Source organism: Falco biarmicus, chromosome 15 (assembly GCF_023638135.1).
Source record: "Falco biarmicus isolate bFalBia1 chromosome 15, bFalBia1.pri, whole genome shotgun sequence".
Lineage (NCBI taxonomy): Eukaryota > Metazoa > Chordata > Aves > Falconiformes > Falconidae > Falco > Falco biarmicus.
In genome coordinates this window covers 21,278,629-21,301,210 of record NC_079302.1, presented here as the reverse complement: position 1 = coordinate 21,301,210, position 22,582 = coordinate 21,278,629, and the positions used below count along the sequence as shown (strand labels likewise).

General features: G+C 42.1%; 1 protein-coding gene across 4 annotated transcripts in view; it reads left to right on the top strand.

The window, feature by feature from the left end:
- The first annotated feature begins 1,201 nt into the window (after nt 1-1,201).
- PHAF1 (phagosome assembly factor 1) overlaps nt 1,202-22,582 on the top strand; it is a 37,685-nt gene continuing 16,304 nt past the window's right edge. For 2 of the 4 annotated variants that reach the window (XR_008825681.1, XM_056360667.1), the window contains exons 1-7: nt 1,203-1,296; nt 1,702-1,829; nt 6,879-6,961; nt 10,886-10,969; nt 15,591-15,634; nt 15,931-16,010; nt 20,570-20,664. Coding sequence is in view for 2 of the 4 variants with exons in the window: in XM_056360667.1 (XP_056216642.1) it covers nt 1,766-1,829; nt 6,879-6,961; nt 10,886-10,969; nt 15,591-15,634; nt 15,931-16,010; nt 20,570-20,664 (450 nt within the window). In the remaining 2 variants the exon portion in view is untranslated. The other 2 variants (XR_008825682.1, XM_056360668.1) reach the window with 2 other exon arrangements.

Genomic DNA, 22,582 nt, shown 5'->3' with positions numbered 1-22,582 from the left:
GTATGTTTGCCAGTGACACCAGTAGCAATGTGATGCGAATGTGGGAAGGAGCGAAAAACCTGGCTGAAATTTTTTTTTATTTTTTTTTTTTTAAATATGAGAACCCCAAACTTTCGCGGTTAGCTGCATGAAAGGTTTTTTCAACTGGTGTTTTCCATTCCACTGTGGGCTGTTCTGTGCCATGGGGATTTTGTGTGGCGGTGCTGCCCAGGGATGGTGGGTCAAAGCCAGGAGTGAGCACCACCACCCCCAGGGATGCAGCAGAGGAGAGGGGATGAGAGATGCGTGTCACCCAAGGGGAGGTTTTTCTGCTACTACCCTCAAATAAATGTGAAAAAACCACATCTCCCCCCACCCCCTGCCCCTTCTGGAGCATTCAACTGCCAGCAGAAGGAACTGCAGCCACTTCCAAACCTGGATGCTCCCGACTTACCATCACTGGTGCAGCCCCACTCTGGTGAACACACCGCTCCACGTGAGGCTGGCACAAGTCCGTACCCTCGGGTTTTCTCATTTATTTTTAATTCTTTGCTTATGTTGGGCAATGCTCAACCTGGTGCCATTCCTCCTGGTTTGGGTTCCCGTGGTAAAACCAGGTGATGGTCTGGCGTGGGGTGCATGGGGTAGCAGCAGTATCCCAGCAGGGCTCCGTTATCCCCAGCGGCTGCGTGGGTGCCAGCTGCTTGCACCTGGGGTCTTCAGGGTCTCAGCAAAGGGTGTTCACACGTGGTGACCCCCACCCTAGGAAGATGGACTTTGGGACGGGGTGCCTGGGGGGCAGCACCCCTGTTTTCTCAAGCCACAGGTCAGAGCCAGTGGCCTCATGACTACTTTCTTCCTTACTGAGTCATTCCTGAGTTTGTTCCAGCTGCTTGGCTCGTGCCACTGACTAATTTCTCCCTAACTCTTTCCCCCAGCCTGGCCCTTCAACTGGAAAAACTGGATGCAACTGGGCTGGTTTGGGTTGGTTTGTTTTTGTTGTTTTTTTAATCCTGCAGTGCCAGGCTGCGACGCGGCATAGTTAGGGCTTGCCTTGTAGGCCTGACACGCAGCTGGCGACAAGGGACAAGGGGGCAGCAGTGGGGCTGTACCTCCCCCCGCAGGGCAAGCCCCGACCCTCCCACGGCGGGACTCGAACCCTTGATTTCGTCCTCGCCAGGCCGCCACCTTCTCCCCTCACCCACGGCCGGAGGGCGGGGCATACCTTCCTGGCCCCGCCCCCGCCCTCCGTACCGCCCCACGCGCGGGCTCGCCTGACGGCAGCTGCAAAGCACTTTTTCAGCAGCCGCAAGTGAGGTGAGTTGCAGCCCCGCAGCGCGGGGGGGAGGGGGTTATCGGCCCCCCCCCGCTCCTTTCCCCCGGCGGGTGGGGGCCGCCGCCGGTACGTCCGGGCCCGGTTCCAGTGGGGGGCGGCCGGCGGCGGCTCCCCTTCTCTTCCCTTCCGCGGGGGGGCGGGCGGGCCAGCGGCTGCCCGCGCTCGGTGGCCGGGGCGGGGGGCGCGCAGGCGGCGGGCCGTGAGGGGAGCCCCGGGGCGGGGGGGTTGTTGCGGCTTGATGGCCGGGCTCCTCCCCTCAGCGCGGCTCTGGGGGCCCGGCCGTGCCCCAGCGCTGCCGGCCGGGGGCTGGGGGTGGCGGGAGCCCCGGGGGGCTGGGGGCGGCGGGGCCGGGCCGCAGGTTGCCAGCTTCCCTCCGCTTCCCTCAGAGGTCCGGCGCAGCGACCGGGTGACCTGCCGTGCCAGCCCGCGGCCTCCGCGCTACCTGAGCCAATGCTAGATCTGGAGGTGGTGCCCGAGCGCTCTCTGGGGAACGAGCAATGGGAGTTCACCTTGGGTAAGTGTCTGCGTGTGGCCACCGGCCCGGAGCCGCGCCTGCCGCGGCCCCCCCCCCCCGGGAACCGGTGGGCCTGAGGTTCCTCCCAACGCTTCCAGCGAGTCGCTGGAGTGAAAGGGAGGCAGAGAGAGCCAAGGCTCGCCTTTCTCTGTCGCTAAAAATACTAATGTACGAGCTTTAAGGGTCCTCTTGTAGCGGAGGTCTCATCTTCAGCTTTTGCACGCCAAGTTGGGCTTTGTGTATCAGCTTGTATGCTTGCTTCTACTTGTCTACCTCCTTTTGCCTTGCTATCTTAGACTAGTAATTTTTTAAAAAATAACTCCTAAAAGGAAGAGGTGTGGATGTACCAATTGTCACCTGAATGCCAGTCAGGTGATACCTGCATCTTCAACTTAACATAAATGCTGTGCTTTTCTGTACAAACTCTTCATAAATATGAGTTGAGTTTCACAATCTCTTTGTGTTGTTGCTGGGTTGCGACATTGTAATGGAGAAGGTAAACTTCGGATAGGTTTTCTCAGGGTTAGATAACACATTTCTTCCCCTAATGATTTGTATTTTTTGTTTCTCTGAGAGGTCCTTCCCTACCATTCATTGCTCTAATTACTGCAATGGAAAGAACTTTTCCCTCAGCTTATGGAAGTTTGGTAAATTTTTGATAGGTTTTCTCGGCGTTAGATAACACATATTTCTTCCCCCAATGATTTGTATTTTTTGTTTCTGAGAGGTCTTTCCCTACCATTCATTGCTCTATTTACTGCGATGGAAAGAGCTTTTCCACCCGCTGATGGAAATTTGGCTTGTGCTCAACCCAGGATACTTAAATGTACATTTGAAGCTCAGATGGTGTGGATTCCTCAGATGATCTGTGTTTTCAAGCAGATATTGATAGTCCTTAAAACTCCCAGAAAATACCGTAGCTGTTGTGTTTTCCGAGTGATTATTTGAGGTATTGGAGTTGGACTCTTTCCCTCAGTTTTCAGTCTTCGCTGTTGCTTTGTCTAAAGCACAGTCAATGGTAGTTGTAGTTTGACTAATGTAAACAGGGCTCTGCATGGCAGCTGCCTGTGTCTGCCAGAACTTGAATTACACTTCTACTTCTGCTTTTGTCACCTGTGATGGCAGGGGGACAGGCTGTTCCTTAAAAACACTGTTACGCAGCTGCCATGAGCTTGGGTCGCACCGAAGGAGTGGTGCTGTGACGTGGAGTTGTTTATATGAAACCCACTGAACACAAATGCAGCTATGCTGCTGGGACTTCAGAGTCAAGTACAACTTGATGGCTACAGGGAGTGTTAGGATGGCTTTTGGAGGTTAATTATAGTATCTCAGGTCCCACCCTTTGAAATCTCAGTGATCTCCTTGTACTGCTAATACGTTTCTGTGCTCTGTGACCTTTCCTGATCCTTTAGTGCATGTATTACCTGAAAAGAAACGTGATTTTGAATTACATACCCTGACAATCCTTGTAAATAACATAGTACTGGCTTCCCCCCCCCTTCTCCTTATAAAAATAAAAAAGAGAAGAGAGAAAATGAGTTTCCTTTTCCCAAGAACCCCCTAAGAAGCCCATTAATGCAATCTCATCGTTAAAACTGTGTGTGTCCATGTGTACACAGACACACGCATGCATAGATGTGAGAGGGAGGAAACTCGCCTGCAATTCTTGGAGTAAACATAGCCACCACGTGATGTGTCTAATATATAATTAGCATGACCTGCTGGTATAGAGCAGGAGGCAGACTAGGTATTAAGATATTAACTTTGTCCTGTGCTAGTGATACTGTGTGAAAATTGCCCTTGCTTATACAGCTGGCTCCGCTGTGTTGGTGGTAGTGAGTCTGGAAGCACTGGTGTAAATGGGATTCTTGCTGCCAGCGGTATTCTGCTCATCGTTTGTGTAGATCTGCTCTTAGCAGAACTAATGGCAGTATTCCTGAACTGCTGCTGACTCTGGCGTTCAGTATTGTGCCCACAATGGAGATGACTGGGGGGAAATGCCAGGAAAATTTTTTACATGAGTTTTTGGATTCTGTTTCTGGCTCCGGTGTTGAGTCACTATGTGACCAGAGCATAAAAAATTTAACCAAGGCTGTGTTTTGTGTTCTATTAGATACCTGTGTCGTGGCACCTCTCGGGCTACATTCCTGCTGTTTTAAAGAACAATTAAATACTTATTCTGTAGTGCCTATAGCTGTATTATTAACGTTTGAAATATATAATTTCTAAGGCATACTTGCATTTCTCTTGCTTTTTATACTTTCTTTTCCTACTAAGTTTCACTTCTTTGATGTGTTGTGATTCATCTTCTCTTGGTTTTTCTTGTATTCTTCTCTTTTATTCTCTCCTCTGCCTCCCTCCCCTTCAAGACACATAGTGTTAGCACAGGCTCTCGCTTCAGGCCATGTTGTTCACGACCAGTGTATGAGAGGAGTGCCTTGTGCCGCTTGTATCGCTCCAGCATTCAGAAAAGGAAAAAGTCTGTGTTATCAGAGCCCTGGCACTGGTCTTTGAGGGTGTTATTTGCCATGGCTCAGCTTGGTTGACTATCTGATGTGCTGGAAACCATGTTTGCTTCCCTGTTCCCCCTGACTGGTAAGCAGGGGAAAAAGAATTCTTTGTTTTCCTCTTTGACTGTAAAGGCTGATGAATGTTGAGGAAAAGGGGATGTTTTGTGTGCGTGTGAGAAGGGTGGAGAGAAATAACCCAGTTTCTTTACTCCTTTGGCTCCCTGCTAGTGGAGGCAAAGAGAGGATGCTGGCCGCTCCACACATGTTTCAGGTTCTGCAAACTGTTCTTGGAGAATTTAAGTTGCTCACTGTAGCTTTGCTAAGCAGCTGTGTGCAAAATCTTCTTGATTCTCAGTTACAGAAAACTGAATAAAAAAACCCAGCCCATGTCCATTTGCTTGCAGCTTGAGAAAGCTCTGAGTAAGAGAGTCACATGAGCCATCTGTTTGCACACTTACCAACCCAAGATTGCATCAGTTTACATCGGACTACAAACTGAACTTCGTGTTTGTGCACACTTTTTTTTTTTTTAACCACATGCTTTTTTGCTGAAACCTTACCTACTTCTGGCACTTGCCATCAGCGTATAGAATCTGTCAGCTTGTTTGCTGGCTTTGCTTGAGCCTTTGCCACTTTTTTTTTTTCTAAAAAAAAAAAAAAAAAAAAGCTCATGGTCTTACCTCTACAAGTCTCCCAGAAATACTGACTGTGAAAATGCGGTTTATATTTTTAAATCATCTTTATTTTTTCTGGAATCATAGCTTTTACTAGGTTAAGAAATGTGAAACTTTCACAGCAGCATCTTTGATTTTAGCTTCTTGCTCTTGTTTATATTTCTGTTCCATTTTAAAAATATTATCTAATACATAATAACTGTCTCTTTTAAAATCAGCTGCTTGGACTACAAGTTGACTGCTATTTCCTAGATAACAGGAACCAGTGCTGCTTTATTGTGTGTCTCTGTGCATTTAAATTTTATTACAGTTATTAAAATAATAACTGTTCCTTTTTATTTTATATCATCTTCTGGTCTATAATTTCTAGAAAAATTTGTTTGCAGGATTATGGGCTAGTGTGAAAAACAATTTCACAGAAACAATTGTTTATGGTATTTACAAAGCGAATTACTGCAGTTCTAATCTATAAACCTGTTTTGCCAAAACTTGATTTCATAATTGCAGAAAAGCTGCAGTTTATGGGCACGACAGGTGTGTTGTTTTATGCGACAGTGAAAGTAATCGGGTTTTTTAATGTTATGCTAGTATTACATTAAAGCAGGACCTGTGATGATTTAGGCGTGTGTGCTATTTATATATGTAAATATATACGTAGACAGAGAGGCAGTTTTCTTACTTTCGTACTGTAGATAAAGTCTAAAAGGTGTTTTGGAACATGATTTATGGTCTGATAGGTGTAGCTCATAACTAAAAAAAATTGAATGCCTTAAATAAGTACTTAATAATGTTTACTTAAATAAAGGCGTAGGAAAATTTTCCCTAATAAAGGCAACTTTCTTATAGTTTAAAAACTAGAAATAGAAAGGAACGGGGCAAGGAATGTAAATAGAGTGCTAGATAACTAATCTAAATTGACTTGCAGTAATTAGTAGGGAAATAAAACTTCACAATTATGAGCTCATAACCTCTCTTTATAAATGCCTGCTTTCAATCCAGGAACACGGTCACATTTCTTTTGGAAAGGCAACAAAGGCTTTAAGTGTGATAAAGGATGAGATGGTGCCGTGCTATTCTTTCTGCAGAATCAGCTGTTTCATTCCACTTTCAAAAAATTTATAGCTGTAAAGATAAGATATACCCCGAAGAAGGAGAAAAAAAAAAATGGGGAAAAAAAGCCCTTGAAATTGTGTTAGAGGGTGAATGACTATTAAGTGTATTACTTCAGTTGAACCAAATTGTTTAGTGTGTTTATCTTGTCTGTAAACTGAGAAGATAAAGTTCCTTCCTTGACACAAATGTGGCCGTATCAGCAGCTGATGTGTAATGTGGCCTGTTAGGTCTAAGGAGAATCATTGCTCCCTTTTAGTAGTCATATCTATCTTGTATGGCTCCTCAGCACTTTATCAAGCGTAATAAAGGGTATGCCATAAAATGTGGTCCAGGAGCCTGCTGCATGTGTGCAGGAGTGCTCCAGCCAGCTCTGGGGGAGGTTGGTACAGGCTATTTTATCAGTTACCCAATTGCTGGCCCCAAAAAGCAGGGAGTTTTGTGCACTGGTGGTAGATCTTTGATTTTTCTGGCTGAACTTTGCTGTTTAACTTTGTAGCTAGAGATACTTTTCTTTCCTATATGCCTAGCAAAACGGGTAGATAAACAATGACTTTTCTGTTAAAAAAAGAACAAACAGGCAGGTCTGTGCTAATACCATGAGTCAGGTAGCTTTATGTGTTGATTGCCTATCTTTCTGTTGTAATGCGCTGTTTGCTCATGATAGCTGTGCTACCTCATCTGTAACCTTTCTGTTAAAAAAACACTGGTAGCTGGCCTCTAAACTGAACTAATGCAACTGTTTTTATTTACAGGAATGCCGTTGGCTCAGGCTGTAGCGATTCTTCAGAAACATTGTCGCATCATCAAAAACGTCCAGGTTCTCTACAGTGAGCAGGTGAGTGGTGCGTGATCTGGCCAGGTCAGTCACCTCATCGTATCCCAGAATCAAGGCGTTTGGGGGGGGTATACTGATGCTGTGTCATGCTAACCTATGTATTGAGTGAATTGTGGAGCTACTTGAAATGGAATGGCACCAAATTATTGCCACCACATCAGAGGTGTAGTTTTTGTAACAGTTTCATGTCAAGTGTAATAATCCTCAGCACAGTGCAGTGATTTAACAGGTGTCAGTTTTGTATATGCAGTGGTGGGGTAGTATTGTTTTTCCTTTAAGAAGAGAAATGTTCTGTAACGAGCTGGATAATTTAATTCTAGTCTTTTTACATTACCATTGTCAGGTGTTGCAGTATTTTTGAAGTAGTGAATCACTCATTGCTTCCTGCTTTTGTGTTTGGTTTAGCGGTGCTGAACTCCCTGAAAAGGTTTCCATGCTTTCTCTCTGGATCTGCAATCTTGTCTGCAGGAAGTGGATGCAATGATTTAAACAAGCTATAGATATTTTAATCATTCTTTGTAACAAAGTATTAAGCTCCTAATATGTTTGACTTCCATCAAAAAGCAGATGAGAAGTGAAACCTTTTTAGATCGAATAAAATGTGGTATATACTCACCTTTACTTTGAAGGAAGTGGAAGGGAAGAGGAGATGGGACAAGGGAGGATTGTGACTTCAGACGTGTATTGTGTGAAATGCACATTAATCAGAAGATACTCTGATTATCATATGTTGCAGAAGTAGATCATCATATGATAGTCATATGTTGTAGATGACAGATGTTTACATCAGGAAAAAGGCAAAGTCTGCTAGAATGTGAGTTAGCGTCAAAATACTGATTGAGGCCTCGTGCATTTGCAGTGAATACTGAATGGCTAAGGAACAAACTTGACTGGCCTTTACTGCTGGATACATATGTAATTGAGTTATTTTTTTTGTTTCACATTATGTAGATTTATGGGTTTTATGATGACTGAATTGCAAATTGAAAATCTAGCTCCTTGTACTTAATGCATGGGAGCATCTGTCTGGTGGTGAATGCATTCCTCATTATTTTTTTTTGTATGCTTTGGAGTCTTCTTCATTGTTCTTACCACAGTGCATTCCAGAATTATTTCTGGGTTTGTTAGATAAATGATGAGATTCCTGTTCCTCTCAGGTCTGTAGGATCACAGAAGGATTAGTGGTCCGGTGCTAGAAAGCAAGGTATACCGCTGCTTGGCTTTTTACGCCTCTAAAAGCTGCGTTGTGCTTCACTATGTACACTGAATTTTTATTCTGTCTGGGCGTTGGGGGGGGGGGGGGGGTGAGGGGCGTGTTAGAGCTTTTCTCCCCAAACTGTAATAAGTGTAAAGATGTTGTTTAACACCTGCATAGTCCAATAAAATAGTAGCTCTGAACTTTGTGGAAGAGTTGTGCTGATATTTTTTCTGTGTATTATTCCAGTTCAGTGCCTGATACTGGTGCAATTTTTTCCACATGCCACTCAGGGCCTGCAGTTGACTGTCTGGCTATATCCTCACCCTTGTGCAGAACATAGTGTGCTTTGTTAGCAGCTGAGCACAAAGAGCTGCTGCTGCAGCTCTTAGATGATCCAAAGCTTTACATAAACTTTGCCATGCATAACTCTTGTCTACCTAAACTACACCTGAAACGCCTTCATGTCTGTCTTCTTTGCTTTCCATAAGAATGCCTTTGAGCATAGCGATCAAATGTTGTTTAAAGTTGTTGCATCTAAAGCGCTGCATTTCTGGTCCTGAAACTCCAGCAGCAAGTATTTCCTTTCAAAAATATATGATAATTAAATGCAATTAGATCTGCCTATGGCTCTCTTTGTAACTTGACATAAGTGGGATGCCCAAACTGTGCCAAAAAAGTTTTTGATGAACCCTTTCCTGTGACTAAAGAATTTTAACTCCTTTTTGGTCAGTTTAGGTGGGGTACTTAATCACCTTTGTATGTTTTCTTTTCCTCTGGATTTGTGTCAATGGGATTGTTTGGTGATAACAGTTTTTCCTGCAGCTTTATGTAGATTAGCAGTGCAGCTGCATGTCCAAGTTCCTTCAGGGGGGACTCTCCTTCCTGGCATCATCTTTCATACTTGAGATTATATTTTGTGTATTAAGTCACATGAACTAAATTTGCGCCCTTGAAACTTTTCTTCTATTAGAAAATATGCCAGCATAGAACAGAAGCTCTTTGCTCTACTAATTATCAAGCTTTTCCTCAGATTTTTTTTTAACCCACTCAAAAGTACTTGTAATTCCATAATTAATGAAAGCATAACTTCATGAAAATTCTACTTAGAAACCAGTGAAATGCAGAGCATATCCTATATCAGAACAACTCTGTTGGTATATTTAAATGCAACATGACACGTGGTGGGTTTTTTTGCTCTGTAGCCTTTCTAAATTGGTTTTTAAAAAAATAATTGGATTTTTTTTAAAAAAAGGCTGTCAGGATCAACATTAGACCTCTTTATCTCAGGCTTATGGTGATGCTGCAGTGCTGCTTCCGTTGTCCACGGTATCATAAAAGTTTGCCAGCGATAGTGAAGCATTGATGCCGTTGTGCGAGGCACTGTCAAGTTTTCATTTAGAAGACAGCTTCCGTGCTGCATCACCAGTGTTCAAGAAAGTGAGTTCAGGCTGAACCTGCTTCAGGAAAAGCTACTGGAGTGATCAATGGGGTTTGGGAGATCGGCATCACGGGGGAAGGAAAGCCTTGTGCCTTGGTTTGACCTAGTGATGTGAAGCCTGGGATCTGATCACTTAAATATGTTGTTCGGGAGGGGGTGGGAGGTGCGCATGAGAATGCAGAAAACTTATCCAGGCTAGAAGACAGTGCTGGGGTGAGAATAAACAGGTTTGAAGACTGAGGATGAAAATTAGTCTTCTGACAGTCAAAACACAGACCTTCTCCCAGTAGTGCAGAGGGGAGAATAACAGTTTTTAATATCTTATGCATAATTCATGGAAAGAGCTGTGTGGTGGGGCTGCCAGCATTAGGAGCCCGTATGTGCCCCAGATGTCCCACCCCCATTCTGTCTTTTGCTAGATAACTTCTTGGTGCAATTCTAGGGCATGGATATTGCTGCCTCTCTGTTGTTCAGCCTTTTTTTTTTTTTTTTTTTAACTCCGAGGAGACAGTTGTGAAGGGTGGAGCTTTGTGGGGCAGATGTTTTAGATGGTACACAATCAAATAGCTGAACTGGGGCCAGCTGACTGTGTATGCATGGGTTGTACTGGTAGGGGAGTGAGCAGCTTCCACAGTGTCGCAGCAGACTGAGATGGCGTAGAGCCTATACAGACACCAGTGGAGCCAGTGGAATGTCTCCTATTGACTCCAGCAGACTGCAAATTAAGCTTTTAGTTGTTATGATTCACAGTAACTAAGGAAACCTAAATTCACAACATAAGAGTCTGAAGCCTTCCTTTTGAGGCTCGAAACAGACTTTTTTTTTTAAATTATTTTTATGTATAAGTGGAAAGCCCTCTTGCCATTTTTTTGTCAACTGTATGCTTGGTTCTGATGCGAGACTTGTTGAGCTGGGCTATTATTTTTGTGTGCCAGGAGCGCAACAGACTGTCCCTGAATGATGTCTCTGATGCTAAACTTGGAATGTTAATTTTCAAGGTGTTTGGGGTTTTTTTCTTCTCACTTGAAGTAATGGACAGCCACTCTTTTGGGAGCTTTTTCAGGGTCCAGATCTTAGACAAGCACTTCTATTTCTTTTCATAAGGAAACTGAAGGGGTTAAGAGGTTTGGCCAAATGCATTTTCGTTAGGCTTATTGGTTGAACAAGTGGTTCTTTTCTGAGACTGTTTTATTTTTCCAGAGTAACCAATTTATACAATTATATATATAATCTTAACAAAGAAGCTTTGAAATTAAAAACCTAATGGCTTTTTTTTTCTGTTTTACAGTCACCTCTTAGCCATGACCTCATCCTTAACCTGACTCAGGATGGAATCAAACTGCTGTTTGATGCTTTCAATCAGAGACTTAAGGTAATAAACCACCCTTCCTGCAAACAAAACAGTGCAAACCAAAACCGTAGACTATATTGACGACAGAGTGTTAAGTATGTGGCTCTTTTAGACATTTAATTTGCCATGGGTAGTTGTTCTTTTGTGACGGTGGACTGCATTTCTTTGCTTTGGGGGTTAAATCTTTAACATTGCACTGGGCACTGTAAGAGTGCCCTAGGAGCAGGTTGGGCCAGTGTGGTCTCACTTGCCCATCTTGTCTCAAGTTGCAGCAGAAGCTGCAAAAGGCCGTTACTAAAGCGAAGCGTAGGATTTGAAATCAGATCATTGATTAATGCAAGCCAGATAGTGTTGCTTTCTGCCCAGGTTGTTCCTTTATCTGGGCTGCCGTTTTATTTTTGAAAGTAAGCTTGCTTCCTCCTGTTCTTAGTTTTCAATTGAGGGCATAAAAACTGCCAGAAAGCCATATTCAGGCCTCTTGTGAGCAGCTGCCTCCTGCACTGACTTTAGTGTGTTCTGGATGAGTTTTTATTCTTGCCATTAAAGTCCTTAGCCCAGCAATGTTGCTTTGGTTCTTTTAGGTGACCAGTTGTTGATCTGCCTCTCTCTTTGTGTGTAGTTAAGATGAAGAATAATGGGTAGGCTGGTCGCCAACCTCCTGTTGTATTAGTTTGCAAAAAATGTGTTACGAAAGTGGTATGCTTCATTCATACAAAATAGGTGACTGTGGAACTGTAGGCATAGGACTAGATCAATACAAAATTTTGAAAAGCTTATTAATGAAAACATTTGAAAGATCTATATGTAACTTAGTTGTTCAGGGTGGTCCTTTTTGGCAGGACCAGCTGTGCTGAGCAGTTGTCAATGTGGTTCTTGCATGATGTGCGCAAATTTCTGTGTGCCCAAAGTTCCCAGGTGTTGATATGGCTGACTGGTTGAGAGTGTACTCTAACTGCTGTGCTACTTACCATACGAAAGCAGAAGTGTGGAGTTAAATGTGATGCTACAAAATGGAATACTTACCCTTTAGGTAAGTCTGGAAGGTGTGCTCGCATCCGTACTTTCAAGCTTTGGAACAGTGGTAGGTGTTCCCCTTATGTTTGTAGAACAAGAACTTACAAGGTCTTGTTCCCCTTACTCTTGTTGCCAATAAAACCAGCAGCAAAATGTCACCTTCCACAATGGCAGCCTAGTGCTTTATCCCCAAAATGACTTTTAAGAGTGTAGCAGCGTGCTATTGGCTGAAACTTGAGCTCTTCAGATACTTTAAATATACATATAAAGTTGTTGAATAGCAATCCAAATCAGTAGTTGTTAGAAGTACTTACTTCTCTAGTAGTAACCTGTAACACTGTGGTATTTTTATTGGTTATTTTATTTTTAAAAATCTTTTATATTAACTATAAAAATACACATTTTGAGGAACAATTTTCAGTTCAAATTGAGCTCAGATGGGGGACAGCAGAGTACTTTTTGGCCGGATTTCAGTTTGTAGTTACCTTACGGTAGTTTCTGTTTATGAAGTCATTCTGTAATAATGGGGGTTTTATTTTTGTCAAGATTTAGAACTTAATTATTCAGACTGTGTATGTGAATTTACGATTTTTAAGAGGCTGTCTTGAAAAATCTCTCAGATGGATCTTTATCAGTGTAAAGGAAAATCTACAAAATCTTTCAAAAATATATTTAATTCTTAAGGAGACTGAACTCAAAACTGACATAATTCCTTCAAGTGCATGGGTTGCTTACTGACTTTTTTTTGGAATGTTGCAATCTTGTAGTGTTTTTGAGGTGCTGTAACTAGTATATGCCATGTCTCTTAAGCTCTGGGTTTTCAGAGTCTGACAAAAAATAATCTATTGTGGTATGTTGTGGTTGAGTGGTCTAGTAGTACCTTTTGTTTGTTTTAACTATGGGGAGTAAAGCTGTTTAAATGCATACAATGCTTTGAAAACTTACACTTGTAAAACGGTTCAGAAAGCATTATAGAATAAATTCTATGGGCTTAGTTCAGAAGTGAGCAACAGGACTTGTGTAGCTGTAGAATAAGTAATGGCTGTTAAGATGGTATGACTCTGTGTTTTCAGTGTTGCTCAGCAGCAGCAAAACTGGAAAAATCAGGATGCCTTTTTGCTTTGTGTGTTGTTTTTTTAATACCCACTTGCCATTAAATTTGGTTGAGAAAAAGACTGAAATACAGGCTTCTAAAATGGAAAGTCTTGGCAGACCCAAAGAATTGCAGGGTCTATTTCCTGGTGCAGGAATAAAGCCATAGCAGTATTCTTAAAAAGTTTCTTCCCTTTTTTTCAGGGAGGGGAGGAAGGCTTGTGCAGTCTCTCTACTCAGCTTCCATAGCCAAAGCACTGCAGGAGGTGCTGCTAACGTGAATGAGTAGATCCAGGACCAGGTTTTGAAAACATTGCTATGAAATTGAGCAGCGAGGTCTCTCGCATACACTCTCTCTAAGGTAGAGAAAGAGTTAGATTTCACATGTTGGTCTGTTATTGCTGGTTAGTAGATACCTGAACGTTTTTATGAGTCTTGCTCAGTACTAATTATTAAAACAGTGAGTGTAACAAAGCATCAGGTTTTACTCATTTAAACCAACTGCCTTCTGGCTGTGTAGTAAGCCCATCAAAGAATAGTCCTTGGTCTTAGTTTTTGTTACTCTGCAAGCAAAAAGAATCATGTTAATCCTTTTGTCAGTGTAGCTTCTGTAGTTTTAAAAATAAATCCTCTTCTAGTGCGATGGCCTGTTGCAGTGTTTCTTCAATATATCTTTCATGAGTTTTATGAGCTCTTTTGACTGCCTTTAAATTTTGCTAGGTTGCGCTTGTTTCTTCCTCTGCTGTTAGTAAAAAGAAATGTTGAGGTGAATAGATCTGTCTGAATCGTGGGAAGAGGGCTGATGGCAAATCGGTGCCTGTTGGCTGCTGTCAGGGTGTTTCTCTCGTGGGGGACCTCGTTTGTGCAACATGCTGTTCCTCATGCAGTGCTCCTTCTTCTTCCGCTCATCCTTTTGTCTTCTGCCACCACAGTGTCTTTCAGCAGAACTTCAGGAGAGTGCCCAGTGCTCTCTGGTAGTTGCTGCAAAATGAGATCTGTGTGGCGAGTGGTTTTCTCTATTTTCAGAAACATTTTCTGAGGGGAAAAAGACAGTGTGCAAGGTCACTAAAAAAATGTGAAGTCATTCCTAGCTTTTCATAAAAGTAGCCTTTGTTTTTAACAAGCTGTGCAGTAAAGGAAACCTGGGCATGTCAAACCACATTTGGAATAAAATACTGGATAACCACGTTTTTCCAAGAAGCTTAATTTGAAGTATATTTATTAAGAGGAAAAACTTGATAGCTCTTCTTTATGTTGATTCTGCCAGAATGTTCGTTTGTTACTTGCTTTGTGCTATACTTGTTGCTTATGTCCTGAAGAGTGTGGGCTTCCCGAGCAAACAAAGTGCAGAGAACTCTTCCAAATTTTTATGAGTCAACAGTGTACCATCAAATGTTGACTTTTTTTTTTCCTAGTGGTTTAAGCATTGCAAGTTGTCTTATTTAGGGTTATTTGCTGGGCATCTCCCAAAACCAAGACTTCCTTCTTAGCTGGTGATATTTTTAGGCTTTAAAACCATGTTTCATAGCAAGTTCCCTGGGGAATTCTGCTTTATTCTCTAGCCGAAGAGAGAGTCCTTTCTGAATCTGCCAGTGATTTGTTGGAGGATTATACAAAGCAGTAAAAAGCACTTTACCTTTTCTTTGCAGCGGTTATGATGTGCTCTACGTATTTTCCTTTTCCTGCTGACACAGGAACGCATCTGTAGGGTGGAAGAAGCTTGTGTTTGACCATGGTTACTCACCAAAAATTATGTGCTTAAAGCCCAGTCTAGCCTCAAGATTCAGTAACAGTCACATAAAAATGATACGAAATCACTCAGATGGGCGTTTGCAGTACTGTACTCAGAACAAAGGATCCATACCTAGTATTATCTACAGAGAGGAGCTCCTTGGATTATTCAGTAAGGTCTAAAATATTCAAATATCAGAACTAGGTATCATGGCTTGCTTGGGTTCTTTGTGGGCTGGTCTTCTGATTATCTTCTGTAACGCTGGAGAGATTGCTGGATGTCTCTTTATGAAATGGATTACTACTACTTAATCTTGCCGTGTTCATCTTTTACTTCAGAAGGAGTTTGGAAGTTAGAGCAGAGCAGTGGATGCTAGGACTTCCTGCATTCTCCAGGGTAATAAGAGCAACACAAGGAAGAGCCTACTGTTTGACATTGATTAGAGGGTTCCCTAATTAGCTGACCTTTGCTATTACTTTCCTTTGAACTTGCTTAAGAGTAATTTTGCAGCAATAGAGATGCTGGTGAATTAGTGAAAAGATGGCTTTCTGCAGGTCAGCGCTGATTTACGCGGGATCTGGAGGTCCTGTACTGAGCCCATAGTTGTTCTTCAGTACTTGTTTCAGATGTGCAGTTGCTGAGTCAGTTTTCAGAGTTTTGTCTCTCAGTGTGATTTATCCCAGCAGAGGTCTCTTCAGGAGGGGAGCGAGCAGCACTAGCTAGGCTGGCCTTGTGACAAGAACTTGCCTCTGTCGTGACTAGTGGGAGTGTGAGGTGTGGTAATGTTTGTTTCCTGTCTTTCAGGTGATTGAAGTTTATGACTTGACTAAGGTGAAGTTAAAATATTGGTAAGTGATGTAAGGCCTCCTACGACTTTTTCTTGATTACAGTGACTGGTTTCTCTCCCTTTTCTGTCCTGAATTCATTTTTTCAATCATTCCTGTTAAAACCCCAAAATAACTGTCAAAAAAGAAGGTAGATAATTATCCTTTCTTGAACGTAACACTTGGTTTAATTACCATTTTATTTTCCTTCAGTCTTGGAGACTCTTTTTTTCCAATTTAAATGTAGTATTGCTGTTAATAAACTTTTGTAGCATCTGTTCAATATTCTTAAGGCAGATTTGTTTTGTTTTCTTTTTCAGTGGTGTCCATTTTAACTCTCAGGCAATTGCTCCAACCATAGAACAAATTGATCAGTCGTTTGGAGCAACACATCCAGGAGGTAAGCTGAAGTGTTTCTGAGAAGCGCACCTAGATTGACAGACTTGTTTCTAGAAATTCTTTCCTGTATGTCTGCCTAGAGAAACATGTAGACACTTCTGTGGTCAAATGAGCTGAAGTTGTGTTCCGGAACGGTTGTATTCTTATAGCTGGGATATCATGTAAAATGTACTGTAAGTTTAACTGTGACTCTTTTTAAGTGAAATAGTGAGACAGAGAGTCATTGGCACAGGATGGTGCGTTCAGATATTATTGATGATCTGTTTTGAACAGCCAGTACCAGAAAATTGTGAGCTTTATTGTGTAAGAACAACAGCATCAACCTTCTTATGCATGGTCAGCTCTCAAGTGTCCTTAGGGATTAAGTATGCCATGAAGCCTACAGACATCTGAGCTGATCTCTGCGTGGGGTCAGCCAGGACTGGTTGCTCAGGCTCTGTGCTCTGAGAACGTGGTTAACACCCCTGCTAGGGCAGGGTCAAGTCTGAGCCTGTGTGTAACTGGCTCACGTCTCCTTCCCGTTTCTGGGAGCGCTGGGGAGGTGTGAAGTCAGCCTAGGTGTGGCATGACTGGGACAAGTTTAATTAACCTGGCTGAACCCACTCTGGCTCTTGCACTGCTACTTGGCTGTTCACCACCGCTGCAGCAGGAAAAAGACTTATCTTTCAGCTCCTTGTTTGTATGTGAAAATGGAGAGTGTATTGCAGGGGTTTGTTAGGTGATCAAAATAAGCCAGTGGTGAAACACTGAAGAGGATCTTTACAATTAAACTGCTCAGGAGCCTTCAAGAAACAGAGCCGCAAACTGGCGTAACAGGAAAGAAGATTAACTCCATATTGGCAAGATACCCTTTTTAGAGCATAATTTTCTATTTTTAGCTTAGCCCAGTCCATTTGCAGTAGTCAGGCTGATCCCAAATAGGCTAGTGTTCTCAGTGATTGATGGTGATTGCATATCCAGTCTTTGTTCCTGTTCTCTGCAGGCAATCTTTTGCACGTTGCAGAATAGGATTTATTAACTGTGGAGGGTCATGTGGCTAAAGTAATATCACTGCATAAAAGCCTGCTGTAGCAGATGAGTATCAGATGGAGATAAATGCAGTTTGGATGGCTTCTAGTCATAATACTCCAAGGACCAGAATTGGCCTTTTTAAGCTTTACTTTGGTCATGGTCTTGACATTTCCTCTTAGGTAGAAACTCCAAGATATATAGTTAGAGCTGTTATAGAAATATCATGTACAAGAGACTACATAGAATTTGGGAAGGGTGAAAGCAGTTCCATATCCTTGACAGTTTGTAATTTTTACTTGCTCTATGGCGATAGTTAATTTGCAAATATTTAGAGGTGAAGTGCCTGCAAAATTGTGATGATATGAACCATAAAAATACATACCCAGCTGTAAGCACTGCTTATGATAGGAATAGCATGTTTTATTACTGCATGGAATTGTATGCAAGCACTTAAAAACAGTTTGGCACCACATGTCCTTGTGCTGAATTTGCCAGATCTTGCGCGTCTGTCATACTCAATTAAGAGAACTTGCCCACTTGCTTCATCTGATGATAGTTTTTCATAACATGTTTTCATCCAGTGACATGTAGTATGAAAATGCCTTTATTAAAATGTTGGCCTCTTACCATTTCACTAGTGCATTATTCAGTTTCCTCACTGCAAGGTTGGTATCTTCCATTAACAGCCTGCCTAGCAGCAGTAAATGCTCTCTATTAAGCTGCCTGTCATAAACAGCTTGAACTCTATCATGCAATGCAAGTTGTGATAACTTTTATTTCTTCGTATTTTCTGAAACAGTAAAGGCAAAGAACCAGAACAGTTTTCAGCATGTGGGAGGGATGATTACCATGTTTTCATGTCCCACAAAAAATTGAGTTGGGATGGGGAGAGAGAGGTGGGAAGCGAAACCTTCCTCCTGATGTGACCAAAGTACCAAGTGCCAGTTTTCATGAATGAAAGTGTGACACAACCATCCCATTTTTTCTCTGTCCTAACACTTCTCCAGAACTCCAACACAAGCTCTTGAAGTTTGAAAGTATTTTCTTGTTCACGTCAGTGTTAAACTTGACAGAATTTCAAACAAAATTGTTGTCTTTCACTTAAAACCAAGGTGGTTGCAACAGAACTTTCCTGCAACAGGATACAGTGATAGTTTCAAAACTTATTTCAAAAGGTTAGCCATGGTTTTGTGTTGAAACCAACCTTCAGCGAGCAGTTCTGGTTTTGCCAAATCAGTGGTTTTGAAAAAGAAGAGTCATCAGGAAAATTGCAACCGGCTTCATTACTTTTTATGTTAGTTTGAAACATCATAGTATTTTTGTCATGGGGCTGACTGAAATATGACCACTTTGGAGGTTGACGGCTTTGTCAAAGCCAAGATTTCATCCCACATTTCCATGATTCTCTGACCTGACCTCCTGCTGGGAAGCGCTTGCTCTTGCCAGTGGTTCTGTTGAAATCGCATCCTGTTCTGAGTCCTCGTGGATGTGGCTGTTTGCCGAAGTGCCATTCAGCATGGGTAAGCACTGTGGGATTGAACTAAAGAAATAAGGTAAAAGAGAAAAACCACCATCCTTCCCTCCTGCCACAGTGGCCTTGCAGGGATAGGGGTGGTTCCTGTCTTCGAGCTCTGTAACTTTCGGAGACTTTGGAGCCTGCCCAGGCACCCATGAGGTGCCAGGAAAGTCTTGTGTCTGATACCAGTAAGGCTTGACTTTTGGATCTGCCTCTGCTTTTATCAGAACCGTGTCCGTTCTGCAGCCTCGCTGTTGTCGGTGGCTTTGTCCCATCCTGCTCTACAGAAATGTTTCCCAGCTGGTCACACTCTGTTGCTTTCCTGGAAGGCAAACTCTCCCTCACCGGGAGTACAGCAGCAAAGAAGCAGTCTTTTTGCTTTTGTCAGCAATTTTGAATGGAATTATTCTGCAGGGTACCTGTATAGTAAACAAAAAGAAGAATAATTTTTAAAAAAGGCTTACCTTGTTCAGGCATGTGGTTGTGACATATGGTCTTGAGGGAAGCATGAGAGAACTTCGTAAGGATAAAACCATTCCTTGCCCTTTAAGCCTAAGCATCCATAAACATTGCAGGGGATGGGAACTGATGCGATGTGTATAATCAGATATCACACTTGGCGTGACTAGGGGAAAAACACTGCTCCAGCTGGCTGTGGGCTTTGGAAAAGATGCATCATAATTCATCACATGAGAGATTTGTGTAATTTTCCTGCCGATCAAAACATTTCCCTCTCCCTGCACGTTTTCCTTTTGAGTGACAGGCAGGGAAAAGGCTCTTAACCAGCACATTCTGCAGAAAAGGCAAATAATAACTTTTGAGAGCTTAATGCTTTATTGCTCAACTACTATTTTTCTGTCATGGGTGGTCTGGCATTGTCCAGATACCTTGTGACTTGTCTCAAGTTGAACATCTGAAAGGCACTTGGGGTGGGGTGAATATTTATATTTTCTCTCTATGCTCTGTCATCTTAAATATAAAATTGTAAGGGGAAAAAAGGGAATATTGAATCAATTTCCTTTGGTAAAGTAGAAGAAAGCAGCTTCTTTTGTCGGAGTGTTTCTTTATGGTTTTTTGCCTCTGTTTTCAAACTGTTGTTTTGCAAATGAACCAGCCTCTGTGTGTTACAAGAACACTGTGTTACCCCCAGCAGCTACTGGGCACAGGTTGAAGTTTGATAGCATCAATCCCAAAACTGTTCCCAAGCTCCCAGTCTCCTGGGCTTGTTTTTAAGCTTTCCACAGTCTCTCAAAGCAGTATGTTTTGTTAGAGTAAGTACTGGGATAGACTTCTGTTGCTGTTTATAGTTGATGATGTGCAATTTATTGCAATAAATTGGGACATCTCGTGATGTGATGACAGCTAGAAGCCTGTGCGTGTTCTAATTTATTACTGCTCTTTGTAAAAGCAGACTGATCGGCTAGTGTTTCTGGTGATGCTATTTTTAATTACCACTCTTAAGTGGCCTAGAACCTGCGTGTCTGAAGTATTTCCTCCTTGTGCTGTACCAGTCAGGATCACGAGTAGCTGAACTGGTGCATGTGAGTGGGAGCTCCTCTGGGCAGGTGGAGGTGGCAGGGAGGTACCTGTCAGCTCCCACTGGAACGTGCTTCCCGGTGGGGTGAAATACGGAATTTATCAGCATTCTGGGCACATCAGTCTGAAGGATTTTCTGGTTAATATTGTACATTCACATAACGCTGAACAGAAGTGTACTAATAGTGGCTGTTTAAACTGCTTGAGGGATGTTAAGGTGTAACTGATTGTGTCATCCTGTATAATTGTATCATTGGGGATAGGTTAGCGCCTACAGGCTTGCATAGGCAGCTGTAATGAATCTAAGGTTTCTCTTATTGCTGTGTTTCTACTGCAACAAATAAAAAGCAAAACTATTACTGTCCTGTGTAATTGTGTTCCTCCTACATCTTGAGACGTAGTTAATTCATTGAGGTGATGAAAGTGCTGTTAGACGTGAACTGGAAAATTTTTCATTTATTTTGGTAACACTGTTTTTACTTTCTTTTCCCTTTTAGTGTATAATTCAGCTGAGCAACTCTTTCACCTCAATTTCAGAGGACTGTCGTTTTCTTTTCAGTTAGACTCCTGGACTGAAACTCCGAAGTACGAGGTCAGCAATCATTCTTAGTTAATGGACAGTCTTTTTGCCACTGGTATTTGCGAAGTATCACCTACAGAGTGTCTTGCCTGCAAGCAAAAGAAAATAGTAATTTAAAAGGAATTTAACTCCCCAGTTGTGCTTATTTGTATTTTATTCGTATTCATTCAAAAATTTAAAATTTTCTTCCCTTTAGCAGAAGGCATATGCTTAGAAGTGTTGCTTGCATTGTGAACTGGGACTAGCGATTTTGTTGTTGAAAGGAGTCTTCTAAAAATGAGTGCTGTCTGTGCAAATACGTAAATATTAAGCAATCTACTGGAGGGCTGTTCTTTTATCAGATATTTTTGAATCTCATCAAAACAATTATGCAACTAAACTAGGATAGAGTTCGTGAAATACATTTTCATCTTAAGTGTCCTTCAGTTTGAGTGCTTTTAGAAAGCCAAATGAGCGAGCTTTATTTGTAATACCTGTTAGCATATTCACCAAATGTTCAGATGAGTTACTGAGTAACTAAACATTACTGCATTCTCTGAAATCTTTGGAAATCCCTCTCTGTAGTGGAAACAAGATCAAGTCTTCTGTGATTTCCACCTACATTAATGAAAACTTATGTGTAACTTGTTTTGTGTGAGAATGGAAATGCTCTTGGTTGTATTATCTAGGCTTCTCAGTTAAAAAGAATGCATGCTGTATGGAATTAAAATAAGAAGGAGCATATAAAGAGCCAAAACAAAGTGGGGAGAAAACAACCAATGTGATGACACATGTTCTATGTCACAGCCTGGTACTTCAGTAGTTGTGTCTTGATGTGCTAATAGAACGGGGTAGCTGGGGGAAGTTACTGTTTAGCAGTAGTGAAAGTCAGTTGGGTCTCAGAAATATTGGAAGGTAAATAGAAACCAAATAAGCCAGACAGAAGTAATGTCCCAACAAAGAGTAGTTGGGTTTCATGCAAGAGTTCCTAGGACATTTGTGAATAACATGGCTAAGTTGCTAAGGAAGACAATTGTTATACCAAAGACTTGAAAAGATAACAGAATCATAAAATAGCTCAGGTTAGAAGGGACCACTAAAGGATCATGGAGTCCAAATCCTCAGTCCTTGCAGGACTGCCTAAAAACTAGAAGATGTAAAAATAAAGCTGCTAGGATCAGTTTTAGCCATTGCATCTGTGTCTTGTTTTGGTACGTGGTTCAGTTAACTAAGAAAATAATTGGGGATACTTACAGAATGCTTGGTGCGAATATGCTTTGAGAGGGACATAGCATGGTTCGTGGATGATAGTTCTTTGTAGCTGCTGGAACAGCGGAGAAAATTTTACCTTCTCAAAGCCTTTCATCCAGTTGTTCAAACAGGGTTTGTAAAATGTTGTTTGTGCAGAGTGAAAGGCAAAATTCTCCTCAGGATTATAAACGAGTTGAAACAGGATAGTTTAGAGAACAGAGTAGTATAAAACAGTCCACAGGGAGCATGACTATTGTAGATCCTTTTAGGGAGGAACATTAGGAAAGACTGAGGAGTGAAATGAAACTGGAAGATGGCAAAATCTTTCAAGTTCAGAGAGGATTCATGCTGGAATGCGGAACTACCTAGCAAAACAGTGTAGTCTTTGCACATGGAAGTGAAAAAACTGAGGAAAACTTTGGGTGTTGCAAGGTGGAAGTATGTTCAAAAGCTGACTACTTTAGAAAGCTGTGTTTTGAGGTGTTCGTGTTCTGGGTAAATTCAGAAAGAGGATTGAAATCAGGACATCTCTAGATTTGCTAAGTAGTGAAGGTTCCTGTCTACATACTTACAGTAGCTGAAATCATTGCTTTGGGTTAATTTCTTTCTGCCTAAGTACAACTTTTTCTGTTTACCTTTTATGTGATGTCCTGCTAAAGTACACCAGGGTAATAGTTGGCATATTGCGCATCTTGGTTTT